Source organism: Podarcis melisellensis (genome assembly GCF_964234715.1).
Source record: "Podarcis melisellensis genome assembly, chromosome: 17".
Classification (NCBI taxonomy): domain Eukaryota; kingdom Metazoa; phylum Chordata; class Lepidosauria; order Squamata; family Lacertidae; genus Podarcis; species Podarcis melisellensis.
Genome location: NC_138534.1, coordinates 40,388,043 through 40,405,694, shown reverse-complemented (window position 1 = coordinate 40,405,694; position 17,652 = coordinate 40,388,043). Strand labels below are relative to the sequence as shown.

The following is a 17,652-nucleotide window of genomic DNA, read 5'->3' as shown; positions in this document are numbered from 1 at the left end:
ATCAAACAGTAAAAACTTCCCTAAACAGGGCTGCCTTCAGATGTCTTCTAAAAGTCAGATACGTAGTTGTTTATTTCCTTGACATCTGATGGGAGAGCGTTCTACAGGGTGGGCGCCACCACTGAGAAGGCCCTCTGCCTGGTTCCCTGTAACCTCACTTCTGGCAGGGAGGGAACCGCCAGAAGGCCCTCGGAGCTGGACCTCACTCTTTCAGCATGTTCTTCTTTGCCTGATGTTCTCATCTGCATTATGGGCTTCTCTTTTCTCCCTAGTCTGATCTTGGGAACTGTGGGAGGCCCTCCCTGGGATGAGCCAAGCATTAGTAAGCCTTGTCTCCTGCCTTGATGGATGTCCTTCAGGAAATTGGTGTGCCCTCTTTCCTTTCCAGGGAGCAAGAATTTACAGTGAGTCAAATTTCTCCATTTCCCCAAAGAATTTATTCCTGAATGTGCTTCTTTCCCTCTCTACACCAGCAATTTAAGCAGATTTTTTATAATCTCTATGCTGACTGTACGTGATATCCACTCAAATTGCAATAACTTGTCATGCACTGGATTCTGAAGAACACTGATTGTGAACTGATCATGTTTTTAAATATATCTTTACAATATGCAATAATATGTTCTCACAAAGGATTAGATTGGACAGATAACTGTGATTCTGAAAGAGTGTGTTTGTTTAGCGTCTGTGTGAAGTTCTAGGGCGGCTTCCTCAACGAATATCCTCCCATAGCTGCTCTTTGTCCTGTAGGTATCTGCAGTCACATTGTAGGCAACACACAAGATGGCAACGCATAGCAATTTGATTTAAACAAAACCAAAATGGTCAGTGCTCTTCTTGCAGGACAAAATAATGTAATAAAAAGGGGGTCAATTGCAGATAAACCCAATAATTTCAACATTTCTGAATTCTGCAAAACTGATTTCTCTAGAGCGACTACTCTTGGGAAAGTGGGTGATTCAGGACAAACGTTTTAAACTGGTAGGCTGCCAGGTCTTACAAGACAAAAAAAATCTATTTGAAAACTGGAAATGTAGAGAAAATTGAAGTGTCCCCTCTGCACCCCCAGATCATGATAGAAAATACCGTATTTTTCGCACCATAGGACGCACTTTTTGCCCTCCAAGAATGAAGGGGAAATGTGTGTGCGTCCTATGGTGCGAATGCAGGCTTTGCTGAAGCTGGAGAGCGAGAGGGGTCGGTGCGCACCGACCCCTCTCACTCTCCAGGCTTCAGGAGAGCCCCACCGCCAGCCCCACAAGCTCGGGGGACAGCGGGGAGGCGGAACGCCACCATCCCGCTGTCCCCCGACTTGGTTAGAAGGGTGGCGGGGGGAGAAGCCTGTTCCTCCCTGTCGCCAGCCCCGCAAACTCGGGGGACAGCGGGAGAGGCGTAGCGCGCCCGTCCCGCTGTCCCCCGACTTGGCTAGAAGGCTGGCGGGGGGGGGGAAGAAGCCTGCTCCTCCCCGTCGCCAGCCCCGCAAACTCGGGAGACAGCGGGAGAGGCGCAGCGCGCCCTCCCGCTGTCTCCCGACATGGTTTGGAGGCTGGCGGAGGGCTTCCTCCTCCCCCAGCCCCGCAAGCTCCCAGAGCGATGCCAAAGCTGCGCGCAGCTTCGGCATGGCTCTGGGTCCCGTTCTGGGGGAGGGGGAAGCTCGGGCTTCCCCCGCCCCAGCCCCGCGTCTCCAGCCGGGAGACGGTTGCGGGGGGCTGCTTTAGCCCCGCGCATGCTCTCCCGGCTGGAGAGGTGACGCGCGCCTATGGAGGCCCCTGCCATAGGCGCGCGTCACCTCTCCAGCCGGGAGAGGGTCGCGGGGGGCTGCTTTAGCCCCGCGCGTGCTCTCCCGGCTGGAGAGGTGACGCGCGCCTATGGCAGGAGCCTCCCCGCTGCGCCTTTCCGCTGCTCCCTGACCTGCTCTTTGGGGCTGGTGGTGGGCTTCCCCCGCCAGCCCCAAAGAGCAGGTCGAAAGGAACCTGAAGCCTGGAGAGCGCCTGAACGCACCTTAAAGGGCACCTTGTTTTAGAGCGGGAAAACAAAAGGGGGAAAATTCTCCCACTCTCTGCGCAGCGCCTCCTGCCGCTTCTCTGAAGGGGCGCTGGGCAGAGAGCAGAAGAATTTTTTTCCCTTGTTCTCCCCCCTCTAAAACAAGGTGCGTCCTATTGTCCGGTGCGTCCTATGGTGCGAAAAATACGGTATTCTGAAACCAGTGACTACTGCCTAAGTGTTCTCTCTCTCTCTCTCTCTCTCTCTCTCTCTCTCTCTCTCTCTCTCTCTCTCACACACACACACACACACACACACACACACACACAAATACTTGTCTTTGAAATGGCCTCTATCCCCACCCCAAAGCTGTGCTTTGGCTCCCAGTACAGTTCCAAGCACAAAGTGTTGGTGCTGATCAACTTCAAAGTGTTGGTGCTGATCTTTGAAGCCCTAAACGTCCTCGGTCCAGTATACCTGAAGGAGCGTCTCCACCCCCATCATTCTGCCTGGACGCTGAGGTCCAGCGCCAAGGGCCTTCTGGCGATTCCCTCATTGTGAGAAGTGAGGTTACAGGGAACCAGGCAGAGGGCCTTCTCAGTGGTGGCACCCGCCCTGTGGAACGCCCTCCCAGCAGATGTCAAGGCAATAAACAACTAGCTGACTTTTAGAAGACATCTGAAGGCAGCCCTGTTTAGGGAAGTTTTTTATGTTTGATGTCTTATCATGTTTTAATATTCTGTTGGGAGCTGCCCAGAGTGGCTGGGGATACCCAGCCAGATGGACGGTATATCTATATATCTATCTATATCTATATCTATATCTATATATCTCTAAAGGTAAAGGTACCCCTGCCCGTCAGGGCCAGTCATGTCCGACTCTGGGGTTGTGTGCCCATCTCACTTAAAAGGCCGGGGGCCAGCGCTGTCCGGAGACACTTCCAGGTCACGTGGCCAGCGTGACGAAGCTGCTCTGGCGAACCGGCACCAGCGCAGCACACGGAAATGCCGTTTACCTTCCCGCCGGAGTGGTACCTAATTATCCACTTGCACTTAAGGGTGCTTTCGAACTGCTAGGTGGGCAGGAGCTGGGACCAAAGACTGGAGCTCACCCCGCCGCGGGGATTCGAACCGCCGCCCATGCGATCGGCAAGTCCTAGGCGCTGAGGTTTTACCCACAGCGCCACCCGTGTCCCTCTATATATCTATCATTCTGCTTCCTGTCCCCTTCCCCTAAGTACCAACTCCATGACCAGTTGCACAATATTCTCAGTAGCTAGGCCTACAGGCTTCTCTTCTGGGTAGTCTGGGACCTCTTTGGTTATTTAAATGTATTTATTGCCCACTCATCACCAATAGGTCCAAGGGTGGGTTACTAAATGGGGGCAGGGGAAAGCCAGTGTCATAAATAAACAGAATCAAAACAAATCCAAGTTTTTAAAAGCACACATAATATAACATTATTAAAAGAAGGGTAAACAATGAATCGGAATTCCTGGAAGCTTGGTTTAAAAAAATGCACCTTCGCACACCTTCTCACCATACTGAGGGTTCGTGCAAGGCACATATCTAAAGCCTGGGTGCCGTGACAAAAAAGGCCAAAGAGATAGAGAGCTGCTGCTTGGCTGGGCTGGATTTGCACTCACAGCACCATCCTGAGAGCACTGGCTGAACTAAGCAGACGAGCCAGCATGTTGCAGCGCATGTTAGTCAGTGGGTAGGCATGTGGGTCTTGGTCACCACGCGACTCTGTCCTGCCTTGAGGTCTCATCCTGTTTCTTTCCAGAGGCTAATGACTGTGCACTTCTGTTGCTGCTCAGCTCTGCCTTCTCTCCTGGAGGAGGAGGAAGAGGAGGAAGAAGAGGCAGGATGGTCCTTGGCAGTGAATTCTTCCTAGATCTGCAGATTCCAGCCCTTCGCTAATGATTTCAGGGCATTGGCAATGGTAGGAGTCTTGCCTTCCCCAAAGAATAAACCTTGGTTACAGCTTGCACTTTGATGCGGGACAAACCACAACCCTAGAAAGACGCAGTAAGCTAAACCATGGCTAGCTCACAGCAGCAGATGGAAATATGGGGTTATTTCTGGGAACCCACACACATATTCCCACTAAACCATGTTTTGGCTGAGAGGTACATGCAAACTTGGTTCTAATGATATAAGGAGCATAGAAAGAACCATCTTATTGTCTGGGTATGTAACTTCATGGCTATTTGTAAACTGGCTCTGGGGATGGAGTTTTTTAATTCTTCCATGGTGAGATCACCAACATGTCTAGGTGTGGTCAGTGCCCAGCAACCACATGCAATGCCCCTTGGGTTCCATGAAGGAAGGTAAAGGTAAAGGGACCCCTGACCATGAGGTCCAGTCGTGGCCGACTCTGGGGTTGTGGCGCTCATCTCGCTTTATTGGCTGAGGGAGCCGGCGTACAGCTTCCGGGTCATGTGGCCAGCAGGACTAAGCCGCTTCTGGCGAACCAGAGCAGCGCACGGAAACACCATTTACCTTCCCGCTGGAGCGGTACCTATTTATCTACTTGCACTAGCGTGCTTTCGAACTGCTAGTTTGGCAGGAGCAGGGACCGAGCAACGGGAGCTCAGCCCGTTGCGGGGATTCGAACCGCCGACCTTCTGATCAGCAAGCCCTAGGCTCTGTGGTTTAACCCACAGCGCCACCCGTGTCCCATGAAGGAAGGTAGGCAGGATATAAATGGAAGAAAATGAATAGTAAAATAAACATTGTAAGTTGGAAGGGACTGTTGCAGGGAAGCAGTGGCTTCCGACAGCCCTGCAGTGTAGCGCATTTTGTTGCAGGACCAAGAACTTACTATCAGATTGCCAAGTTTCCAGCGAGTTCTGTGTCACATTAAGTTCAATGTCCTTAATTCATGCTTCAAACATCTGGCTAGCAAGTATCATAAAGCAATGTGTGTTGTGGGTGTGTCTATTTTATGAATCTGCAAAGGATTTCACAGCAGTTTAAAACAACGATTTTAAAACAGAATTTAAAATATCAAGATTTTAGTCCTCAAGGAAAGGCGGTTTGTCTTTAAGGCTTGGGAGATAATAAACAGACATCACTGAAGAATCAAGGGGGCTTGGATTCTGCTTGGAGTCTAGAGTTTAGCACAGGCTTCCTCAGCCTTGGCCCTCCAGATGTTCTGAGACTACAATTCCCATCATCCCTGACTACTGGTCCTGCTAGCTAGGGATCCTGGGAGTTGTAGGCCAAAAAACATCTGGGGGGCTGAGGTTGAGGAAGCCTGGTTTAGCATAATATACAGAAGTATCTTGAAGCTCTGAAAGAAGCAGCGTCCTTCTCTGCCACTCTACACTAAGCTACATTTGCAGCTGGCAACTGGAGCCGTCTCAGTGCAGCTTCCTTATCTGAAATAACTAGATAGGCAGAACCTTCTTGTTACAGGAGCACAGTACCAGTCAGTTCGTAACTACTGCGTCAGTGGATCATAGCCTTTTCATGCAGTCCCACTGAACATGTGGTGTGTGGGTACAGGGCTGGATTAACCGTAAAGCAAAAGAAGCGCCGGGACGCGGGTGACACTGTGGGTTAAACCACAGAGCCTAAGACTTGCTGATCGGAAGGTCGGTGGTTCGAATCCCTGCAACGGGGTGAGCTCCCATTGCTCGGTCCCTGCTCCTGCCCACCTAGCAGTTTGAAAGCACCACAAAGTGCAAGTAGATAAATAGGGACCGCTTTATAGCGGGAAAGTAAACGGCATTTCCGTGCGCTGCTCTGGTTCGCCAGAAGCGGCTTCGTCATGCTGGCCACATGACCCAGAAGCTGTCTGCGGACAAGCGCCGGCTCCCGGCCTATAGAGCGAGATGAGCGCGCAACCCCAGAGTCGTTCATGACTGGACCTAACGGTCAGGGGTCCCTTTACCTTTAAAAAAAGCGCATGTGCTTAGGGCATCAAGGGAAGGGGTGGGGGCATTCTCCATTGCCGCATCTTTAACCTTAATGGTCACAAATTGCTCAGCTGAGTGTTCATTTTCTCAGTTGAAGTATATTAAAAATCCTAACAGAACAACTATGCATCAAGTCAGGCTGGATGCCTTATCTCTGCTAAGTATAGAAGCAGATGTGTTATGTAAGATTAGTTGGAATGATCTGATCAAAGGCCTTTCAATTAGAAAATGTGGGAGAATTTTTTTCAAATGTAAATAAAGGGGAAGTATACAAAAAGAAACATCATTTTCCCTCTTACCGTAGGTTTTGTTGCATTTCGAAAAATAAAATTTAATTTTACAGTTTTATTATTGTTTATATTTTGAATTAGGTATTACTGAATTAGATTATATTAGTGTTCCCCTAGGCACTAAAATCTTTTAAGTGCTTAGGACCTCTAAAGGTCTTAATCCGTGTGGGTAGGCTCCAGCCGTGACTTACACACATTCTGCTAAATGCTTAAAACAGGTCCCAAAATGTGTACAGCAGTGGTGTGTGCATAGGGACTTTCCATGCTAGAGCAAAGGGAACGCATGAAGGGCTCATGTTTGCCAGGAAACCTGGAGAAAGGCTTCTTGGACGTACAACAAGGCAACATGCAGGGACATCTCCCCGTAGTTTGGGCCCCTCCTCTATTGACACACTGAGATAATAAAATAGCAGTGAAATAATAGCCCTGTGCAAATGGCAACCAAGGGGGCAGGGGCTAGAGAGCAGGAGGTGCAGGTGGCCATGCTCCCCAACTCTCCAGGTTCTGGTGGGTTTCTTTGCACCAGGCGAGGTTGGGAGATGGGGCCCACAAGTGCAGCCCCACTCCTATTCATGCCATGGTGGCCATCTGCACAGGGCTAAAGAAATGGATATGGAAAATCATGAGCGTCTTTTCTGTTCTCATGAGAGTTCACTTAATTGTTCACTGAATTCTGAGACGTTCCTAGACGCATTTGCACGCACTGTTGTCACAAAAGGTGGCCTTTTATATTAACCAGAAATCATCTCCTAAACCACTCAGCCTTGTTTCAGTTTGTTGATTTATTCTAAACGTTTTCCTACTTAACCCACTGGAACAGCGATTTAATTCCTCTCTCTCAATAAATAAACTTCAAGTACAACTGGGTGGATTTTTTTTATTTATTTTGCAAAATCCTGCAAGCAAGTATCAACAAAAGAGCACTTAGGTTGGGGCGTGGAATGCCAGAGGGGTTCTGTCAACATCTCTCCAGAGGATACAACTCAGCACTGCTATTTCATCTCCTCCTGAAAATGTAGAGTGCCTTTTCCCAGCGCTCAAGCAATTGAGACTAATGCCTCCTTTCCAGATAACACAATTAACAAATGCCAAGCACTAAAACATAAAAACACAAAGGATCTTGGAGAGGCTTCGCAGGGCTTTCCTTTTTGTCTTGGACGCAATACAGGATCAAGCTAGAAGTGTCACGAATGCAATCAATGTGCACTTTTTGCTGTACATAGAACAGCCAAGGGGGAGCCTCAGCAACCGTGGGTGCGGAAGGGGGAGCTTAACTCTTTTTCCTGTCTCACCATCCTGACATAAATTTCCTCTCTGATGTGTCTGCCTGCCTGCATTTTAACGGGAGCCACTGGGAGCTCCCCTGGAAATGCAAACAGTTGTTTCAGAGAGGAGGATTTCTTGTTGGGCTCCTGGCATCAACAGGGAGGCTGTGCTCCCACACTCCTGTTTGGCACTGTAAACTCACTGAGTTGCCGTGGCTGACCTTTGATCCCATGTTCACAGGACTGTCACGCATGTGTGTCCTGTTCTTTGTTACGAGCTACTACTGTTTGATGTGCTGTTTCTCAAATCAGCTTCACACCGAGTGGTCTCTAGCCAAGGTGCCAACACTTTTGCCCTAAAGACATCCCCTCTCAGTCCGCATTCCCTGGTGTGAACACCAACAGAAAGGAAATAAAGCCAGGCTCACGTGAACATCTAAGAAAGAAAGAAAAAGCTGTGGGAAAATACCGTATTTTTCGCCCTATAGGACGCACTTTTCCCCCTCCAAAAATGAAGGGGAAATGTGTGTGCGTCCTATGGGGCGAATGCAGGCTTTCGCTGAAGCCTGGAGAGCGAGGGGGGTCAGTGCGCACCGACCCCTCTCGCTCTCCAGGCTTCAGGAAGCTATCCGCTAGCCGTGGGAGACCCAGCTCTCCCACGGCTAGCGGAGACCTTGCCGGCAGCCAGAAGCTTGGGGCGCGCTGAGCTCCGCACACCCCAAGCTTCGGGATTAGCGCAGAGCACCTGGGGGAAAAATAATTTCCCCCCTTTATTTCCCCCCCAAAAAACTAGGTGCGTCCTATGGGCCGGTGCGTCCTATGGGGCGAAAACTACGGTAACTTCAAGGTAATGTGAACCCACTCAGTTAATTTCTCCCACAATACACACTCCTGAGGTTGCTTAGAATCGCCCTTGGATGCTGTTTACATACATATAATTAAATGCATGTTAATTGCATTTATGAAATTAACGCCACGTCTAGTTTGGCCCACATCGTTATGGAGATCATCAAAAGCTACATACAGGATGGACCATGTATAAAGAAGTATGGTGAAAAATATAGCCTGAAGTCCTCCTCATTTGAAATGCTACCGCACAAGCAAACAATAACAGAAGCCTCCAGTATAAAACAAGATACTTCCCATGCCTGCCTCATCGTTCTAGTATTTTGGCTTAGTTTCCCCCCAGATCCTCTCTGCATAATTCTGTGCTGAATAATCCTTTTATTTGCATAGCTACCTTCAGCTCCAAAAGAGCTGAACTCCTTTTGCTGAAGATGGAAAGAGGGAGATAAATTAGGAGAGACTGATTGTACAGGACATATATACAGTGCCTTCTAAATCGTAATCAGTTGTTTATTGGTTGGCAAACAAATTTCACTATTACAACAAATATTAGTAATGAGGTCATTCAACTTGGCGACCATACAAAATGCATCATAAATAAAAAAAAGTAGAATCTGTGCTGCTAATTTACCCCCTGGGAAGGCCTACGTTACTTTATATCTTGTCAAATAAATACATTTCCTGTTAGGAAGGGTTTTTATTTAAAACCACTTAAAAATAGGGTTTTATATTTTCTTTTTTTAATATTTGCTATGAATCAGTCTTTTTTTTTTTTTGCTTTTCACCACTGCAGTACCAGTTCCTAGCTTGGGGACTAGACTTTGACTCCCGCAGAGGCATTGTGGTCGCATGCAGAAGCCCCATTATTTCTCTAATAATATTCAGACTCCTAGGAAGATACCCTCTGAAGGTCTGTTGCCACAAATGCAGCATATCAATCGACTGTGCACTGTAAACATAAAGGTTCGTCCAGTTTTCCAATTTGCAAAAGGTCTTGTTGGCAAATTTATAGACTGAATAATGAAATAAAGTGTGTTGGAAAATATATATAATATTTATATATATATTCATATATCTCAGACTACTGAAGTGTGGGTGTGACTGAACTGAGAGATAAAAAGATCTTTATAAAGTGAATTACTTTATTTTACCCAGTGAATTCTTTTTTTAATGGAAAAATGGCCAAAAAAGGATATATGAAAAATCTTGCTCCTACTGGTAGACAAACTTGCAAGACCAGCACAACAGAAAAAAGTTTGTTTTGTTTTTTCCACTACATTAACAGGGACGCAAGTTCTGGCGGAACAAAAAGCAGACTATATGTGCAATGCTAGTATCTGTACATTACATAGGAATTGTTCCATTTTTTTTCTGCCATTAGAATTATCATCAGTTAATACAGCAAAACATAAAAATATGCCATGTAGCATACAATTACAGACTCCCTTTCTATTTCATTAGGTTTTGTTTGCTCCACAGCTAAGTGAGCTGCGGTGAAATCAAGTGGTGAGAGACCAAAAAACTATTATGTGATACAGATTCAGAATAAACAGTTTTGCTATTTTTGCTTCTGTTTTGTGCAGCACTCCAATCTAGATGCATGGTTGCTAGTTGCTTCAAATGGCCTTTTGTAAATCAGGTCCTTGGTGATAAGAGACAGAGAGCACCCAAAGATGCTTAAACAAACACAGTATAATTTGAGAAGGCCACACAGTGGACCATTTCCTGGTGCATCCCTTTAATTAGCATACTGAAGTCTTTCTTGGGTGGGGCAACAGGGGCCGGGCTGGGGGGCCGGGGTGAGAGAATCACAGCAGTTAGCATTCTTCCTGGGTGGGCCTACAAATTCCATTAAAAAGGTATGAGAATTGTTTGTTCTTTAGAACAGCATGAAGTAGGAGGACACACAATATTACCACCGCTTTGATTTAACTCCAAACAGTAATCCAGGTGTGGGACGGGGGCAGGAGGGGGGGCATTTGTTTTGTTAAAATGTTTGCTTAATGTTCTATAGACTAGTGACCAAGTGAGCCGGTCCTTTGGAGGTTTCTTCTGACGGGGTCCCATCCTTGTTTGGAGGGACTATAAATCCATCACTGCTGCCTCGCCCCAACTGGTAATAAGTGTGTAGCTGCTGGACATGGTTTCTGGAGCCCAGGTTTGGCATGCTCTTGTAGTACACGTCGTCAGCATCACCACTTTTGGCTGGCGGGGGGTCGGTCTGAGTGCTGGTGGTGACGCTTTCCGCAGCGGGCATGCCAGCCAGAGCAGGCATACTAGTATAAAGAGAGTCCCTTTTGGGGGACTGGAGATCTTCTGTGTGCTCATTGGTTAGCAAAGGGAAAAAACTCTCGCTGTTGTCTTGCGGAATCCGTCGCCGGCTGTAGTGGTGAGGCTGGTGGTTCTCTGCAGAGTAAACCCTCGGGGGTAGCAACGGCGCGTCGGATTCCTCGTGGATGAGTTCCAAGCCCAGGGCCTCTTCTTGGTTGAAGGAGGTGGCGTCGTCGAGAACAATGGCGTCGTCCTCACTCCCGCTGCCTAGGTTGTTGACGAATTTGTTCACCAGATTCCTGTTCTGTTCGTTAGAGCACTCATGGTTGTTCAGGTAGGAAGGTATATAATTGGAAGTGAGTTCTTTCAGGATCTTCTTCTCTAAGGCAGTCTCACTGTGGTTATAGCTACGGTCAATTATTTGCACACAGTTGCTCAGGTACTCGCTGCTGGCAATGCTGTAGCTATTGCCGTGGTTACCATTCAGTGGTAGAGTATCCATGACACTTGTATCCCTGGCATTGTTCAGAAGCCCCTCTGAAAAATATCACACAAGAAAGGTTGACTTGTACCAAAAGGTATATATGCATGGGGGTCTTGCTCTAAATGCCTAGCCACCTAAGGAGCAATGCTATACTATTTCGCTACATCATACAATAACCGTGCAAAAAGGAGAGAGAAAGAAAGAGGAAAAGGAAAGGAAAAGGAATACATATATTGTTGGGTCTGGGGGCAAGGAAAACAGTTTGGATTAAGTCAGGTGTGGCATCGCCTTGCTTGACGCAAAATTACTTTTCAGAAAATTATTGATTTACTACGGAAATGTAGAGCCTGAGAAAGTGCTTTTTGGAGGGAGGGTGTAAACAAAATACAAATCACCAGGATAAAAGTCAGTTTCTCATGCTCAGCGACCCTACTGGGGTTAACTGAGTTGCGCAGGTGGGGAATGGTTGCAGCTCAGTGCGAGAGCATCTGCCTTCCTGGTGAAGCTCTCAGCTCTCCGGCTCATCCAGATACAGCTGGGACATAGCCCACTCTGAAATTCTGCAGAGCTGCTGTCAGTCAGTGTAGGTAGTATTGCAGGCAGACCAATGACCTGACTTGGTATTCCAGCTTCCTAGGTTTCTATCAATTACCAATTTACCGTATTTTTCGCCCTATAAGACGCACCAGACCATAAGACGCACCTAGTTTTTGGAGGAGGAAAACAAGAAAAAAAATATTCTGAATCCCAGAAGCCAGAACAGCAAGAGGGATCGCTGCGCAGTGAAAGCAGCAATGCCTCTTGCTGTTCTGGCTTCTGGGATAGCTGCGCAGCCTGCATTCGCTCCATAAGACACACACACATTTCCCCTTACTTTTTAGGAGGGAAAAAGTGAGTCTTATAGAGCAAAAAATACGGTAACTTTGTCTCTAGTTTGTTTGTTTCTGCATATAATAAATTATTTTGAATGGAAACTTTTATACCCCTGAAAAATATCTGCAAGCTGTGGCAGAACTAATGTGTTGCAAGGTGACTGCTATCTAATTGCTTGTTATCACTGGTCGAGTTAAATCAAAGAAGATTTAAGATATACAATTGCATCACAAGTTTATTGTATTGCTTTAAGAGTGAAGGTTGACAAGGCACCAAGGAACCCAATAAGATCTCTTACTGCTTTTGCTTTATCTATTTCCTGAAATTATTCCCAACCCTTTCTCCCCAAAGCAGCCACATGCAGATGGGAGGATCAGTCTTGGGGAGTGATTTTAAACCATTTCTTCCACACACATTTCCTGTGTTAAACCACTCACAGAGCTGCTCGTTGACCTATATAGTTTTCCGTGGAGGGTAATAAATCAAGGGGAGGGGAATGAATTTGAGAACACAGCCCAGAGTAAGGTTTAAAGAAGCCTGCTCCCATGGCCACCTCCCCAGGCTTAAAATACAATACCTGTGAGAGATCTGGTCATGAACCTCTTGGCATTTCAGCTACTTTGACATTTCAGCTACTTATTTTTTAAAATCCTTCCCAGCAGCAACTATTGCCACAAATCAGATACATAGCAATCGTAACTAGTCCAAACAAAATGATGTGTCACACGGTTGCCTGTTTATTCAGAAGTAAGCCCCACTGTTTTCAATGAGTCATTTTTGCAAGTGTGTCTAGCTAGGACTGTAGCCAGTTAGAAAGTGGGAGCTACTTCCAGGTAAACAGGCCCAGGATCGAGCTGTGTGGTTGCAGTCCTTAGTGCAGTTAGAAGAAAGCAGGTCCCATCAAACTCAGTGGGATTTCTTTATTTTTCTTTTTAAATAACCGTGCCTGGGATTATGCTGCATGCAGATGAACAAGCCCCTGACATCTCAAGATTGCAAAAACGGGACTCTTATAATGCAACAGGGCTGGCATTAAGTAGACCTTGCTATTCCACTCCCCGTTAATTCTAATCTTGATGTTTCTGTTCGATAGATATTAACTAACTGCAACTATCATTTCATTGTAATACTGAAAACAGCTTGTTGAATTTGATATATTTTGTAATGAATTCTTTTTCAGTTTTGTGGTGCTGCATTTTTACGTTTATTATAAGCTGCTCTGGGCATAATCCACCATGGGAAAGTGGCATATAAATCAATTGAATGAAACTGAACATTTGTTATGCAAGGTGTTGGGTTTTTTTTAAGGATTCCGCATGCACCTTGCAATATTAATTCTTAAAATTGCGTGGAATTAATGAGCTTGCACAACCAAACTTCATAATCAATTGTGAATGATATCTTGAAAGCTGCCTTGAAAGGGTCTGGCCCTAAAACATTTCCTATGCATACATATTAAGGCTACAATCCTATAATTACTTACCTGTGATAAAGTCCCATTGATTCAGCAAGTCTTATGTCGTAATAAACATGGACAGGACCAATCCTGTTAGTCACTTTAGACTGGTTGAGACTGCTATATATATAGATTTGTGTTTAATAGCTGCATTTGTGAATGTGTCATTTTATTTTTGCTGCAACTTCTTGAAGCAACACAATAAAACTGTGATGGCTTAATATCTTATTTTGGAAGATTTAACGCTGACTTCTGCTGGGTTTTGCATTTAATGTATTCTTTTTGGTGCTTGTTTCACTACTGGCAGGTCTGTATAATAAAGGTGTTCCCAGGCTTCATCAGAATCTACATGCAATAACTTAGACATACCCACTGCCGAGGAATAAGAAACCTTTGTTGGTAAGGTTAGTTGTACAAATTTCTAATACATATCATGTATTGGTACAATTATACATTTTTTCATACTTGGACTGTAATGAAAACTGGGCCTGATTGCCCCCCGAGTACCAAAATAGTTTGAGGGAAGTTCTTCTACAGGCAACTCAGGGAGCTAATTCTGTGGGGGGGGGGGATCCAAATCTCAAACTGTCCTCTTGGTGCAAAGTTGTAGGAGCTCAGGGAATCTGATCATTTTCCTTTGTCAATCTGCCTTTAAGCTTTGCTATTCAGGTGGGCGTTAAGGCGAAAGAACAACGGGAGGAGAGCAGTGCGAATGAGCCTTCAAAGTGTTTTACAAACCGGACTGGGTTGCAATAACTGCTTTAAGCCTCATGTGTGGAAAATGCTCTGAAGGCACATGCCAATGGCAGCTTTCTGCTTACAATTTCATGCTGCAGCGCATGGCTGTCGATGTGGCAAGAGGCCCCAGGGGAAAGAATGAATCTCTTCCACCAGCTTTGGCAATATAAAGGCTACCATTTCCCCTTCTCTTTTGCCTTACCTATGAGTTCCAATTAGTGCTTGGGAGAGATGGGTATAGTTCATATTTTATCAAAGGGAGACGGGCTGTTGTTTCCTTGCTCCAGCATGTTCTGCTGCAACCTGGGACTTTTCAACTGAGCACAAAGTAAGGTACCGTATTTTTTGCTCTATAAGACTCACTTTTCACCTACTAAAAAGTAAGGGAAATGTGTGTGCGTCTTATGGAGCGAATGCAGGCTGCGCAGCTATCACAGAAGCCAGAACAGCAAGAGGGATTGGTGCTTTCACTGCGCAGCGATCCCTCTTGTTGTTCTGGCGTCTGAGATTCAGAATATTTTTTTTTCTTGTTTTCCTCCAAAAACTAGGTGCGTCTTATGGTCTGGTGTGTCTTATAGAGCGAAAAATACGGTAAATAGCCTACAAAAGCTTCCTCCTTAAGGATGTAAAATCCTGCAATCAGGACTTACACCACACCCTACAGCTGTGCGCATGCAAGATCCTCCCTCCCTTCTTTTCCTCTATTAACATTAAGCAAGAGGAAAAGTTATTTGAAGCTAAAAAACACCTAGCCCGCTGCTTTGTAAACTTCAATTGGTCCTGTTCAAAGCATTAGACTGAGGCAGCCTGCGCAACTTAAGAGACAGTCGGGTCGGAAGTGTCGAAAGAGCATTTGCGCTGGAGCCATATGGGTGAGATGCTCTAGGGGAGACAATAAGTCAGACATCAGATGCTGGTGATCCACCTGGGCTTCCTTAATTAATATTGTAATCCTTTTGACACACACAAAACACGAGACAGGATTAATGCTTCCACATTCCTCTTCCTGTTAGTTCAGCTGCTTCTGCCAGAGACGGCAGACAAGGCTGAACCAACATTGCCGGATTAGAAAAGCAATTTGTTGACAATTTATTGGCCATTCATATCAGCAAGAAAAACCTTTTTATACACTGTTAGTGTACCTTCTGAAAATACTGAATTCAGTCTGCATCTGTGAGGCAGAACTGCCAGGATGTGTGCTTAGGATTGCAGTTTGGCATTTCTCTGAATTGAAATTTCTCCAAAAGGTCATTTTTATTTTGGTACTTAGGTATTTACCAGATGTACATCAAATCTGTGTTTCAGACAGAGAGAAAAGAACAACTCATGGGTAAAAATAGAACAACCATCACAGATGAAGAATGGAGCCATTTATTTTCACAGTATAAATCTCTATCCATCACCGACAGTATTTGAGGGGCAAAAGAAGAGGTAGCTGCAAAATCTCGAGTGGTCACAGCTCTGCATTAAGACATTGTTCCTTCTTTCTTCTGCTAAGAAGAAAGAATTATTAGCTGCAATATTGCTTTTTAAAGGAAAATAAATCAATTTTCAATTGCTTTGCATTGAAAATGTTCAGCTCTCATTAAAGATGCCACAGCAACATGAGAAAAACAGTATGACTTTGCAGACAAAAAGTGTTTTTAACATAAAAGAAATTTCATTTTCACACACAATTACACGAAACTTAAACACACTGGATGAAAGACAAAATGAAAAAATAGACACAACAGAAGCATCTAATTTCTATCAATATTTATAGAATATGGCTTATTATTCTTGATTTCTGCATTGTGAGAGATGAACTGTTTTAAATATCTACATCATTGATATATGATGCATTAAAAAGTGAACTAAAAAAAATTACATTTGATATGCAATGTTTAGCTTTACTCCCATACTTGTCTCTCTGTAGGGCTCTAAACGACAGCATGAAGAAAAGGAAAGAAAAAACAACAAGTAAGCTTACAGCGACAATAGGAGGAATATGGTTCAAAAGCAAATTGATGATATGCAGGAAAAGTGTTAACAGAAAGCATTTCAACTTTTGAAGCAAATGACGTTACATTGCATGGATTAGATATACCTGCTTGACGTATTAGTCACAACATGTTTTATTTACAGTGATAGATGTTTTGGTTTTATAAACCCCGTCCTCAAGATTTCAAAAGCAAAATCAAATCTGAAAATCACCATGCACTAGTTATGCCAGTAAATATCCAAGGCTATTTCCTGAGTTTTCAAACAAGCGCTTTTACTTTCTGTCAATTATGGCACCTATGGCTTGCTTGCATGCTAAAATGCTTGCCTACTTGTCTAAGTGAGCACTGCATTACTCTTGTAAACTTTTTCTTTTCATTCACAGCATTCAAAGTACTCTTATAATGAACACTAACATTTCGAAAGAGCTCTCGAGCTTTTCTAGGCCCCAGTACAGAGCCCACTGCAACCAGAACACTCCTGGAGCTGTGAATTTTCTGTGAAAACTACAGTTAGTATGTGAATATGAATATTTTTGATGAATACAAAATGGACCCTTCAGAAATGTTCAAGCTTCAAGATAATTTTATCGCCAACCTTTTTCCTGGGGGACTCTGCACTCTTAGACCTCTACTCTACTTACCCAACCAAATCCATATTCAGTCCAGAGTGAGTCAGGCTTTGCTTCAGCCCAGCCCAGAACCATTAAGAGCCCCATGGCTTTCTGAATGCTGCACTTCTAAGGGAACAAGGGTGAGGCTAAAGTATGATTCTTCCTTCAGCTGCTTAATTCAGATGGGAAATGCCCTTCCTTCCAGAACAGCCACTTCTAAGGCCCATTTCACAAGCTCAACTTGCAATGCGGTACTTGCCTGGAAGCGGACTGAGTGGTACCAGTCCACATGGAAATTTCCTTGTGCAAAGCTGCTGCTTCTCATTTCTGCCAGAAACAGTCAGCTCCTGATTATTATGCTGGTGTGGCTGAAATCAGCGTAGCTGCTTAGAGAACCACTAAGCGGGACAGATAAAAAAGCCCATAGGGACTCACCATGTTAACATCTTCATGTATGTGGAAGGCCAACATATTCGGGAGATTTACTAGCTTTGATGGAGCAGGGAGATTGAAATTTAGGTCCTAGTTTAATTGCGTTAGCATCTGTCGGTGCGGGTTCCAGGTTTGGGAAGGTCCTAGGGTAAGATGGCGTGCCCCTGCGAGTAAGCCTATATCCACCATCTTGGCCTCGTGATGGTGGGTGCCTGGGGCCATGGATGCCATGCAGCATGCCTCGCCCTGCTTCCAAAATTTGTGGATGCCTGGCCCCTTGATGGGGAATTTTGTGGGGGCTCAGGCATCCAGGGAACCGGCACCTATGCTCACCAACATCCCTTCTGCCCATTCTGGGTCCAATGCTGTGAAGCGCAGTGCAGGGTGCGGTGAGAATGCTGCTCTGTCCCCACACTCTATGACACTCCTTAGATGGGGCAAACATCCCAAGAAGGAGAGAAATCGCCTGGCCCTGGAGGCACTAAGGGTGGACCGT

The 17,652-nt window shown here is 45.5% G+C and overlaps 1 protein-coding gene and 1 long non-coding RNA gene across 11 annotated transcripts in view; one reads left to right on the top strand and one right to left on the bottom strand.

Moving 5' to 3' along the window:
* The window catches only part of ADGRL3 (adhesion G protein-coupled receptor L3), a 548,617-nt gene that overhangs the window by 19,012 nt on the left and 511,953 nt on the right, over nucleotides 1–17,652 (bottom strand). For 3 of the 10 annotated variants that reach the window (XM_081893735.1, XM_081893736.1, XM_081893737.1), the window contains one exon: nucleotides 8,790–11,117. The exons of 2 other annotated variants lie outside the window; for them this stretch is intronic. In XM_081893735.1, coding sequence (XP_081749861.1) covers nucleotides 10,318–11,117 — 800 coding nt within the window. In that variant the 3' untranslated portion in view covers nucleotides 8,790–10,317. Of the gene's footprint in view, nucleotides 1–8,789; nucleotides 11,118–15,481; nucleotides 15,625–15,998; nucleotides 16,051–17,652 lie in introns of those variants that run through there. 5 more of the 10 variants (XM_081893740.1, XM_081893731.1, XM_081893730.1 and 2 more) reach the window with 4 other exon arrangements.
* On the top strand, nucleotides 11,109–17,337 carry LOC309360411. Its single transcript, XR_014164117.1, has 3 exons — nucleotides 11,109–11,158; nucleotides 13,701–13,792; nucleotides 16,047–17,337. It is a non-coding gene; the product is annotated as an uncharacterized lncRNA (long non-coding RNA).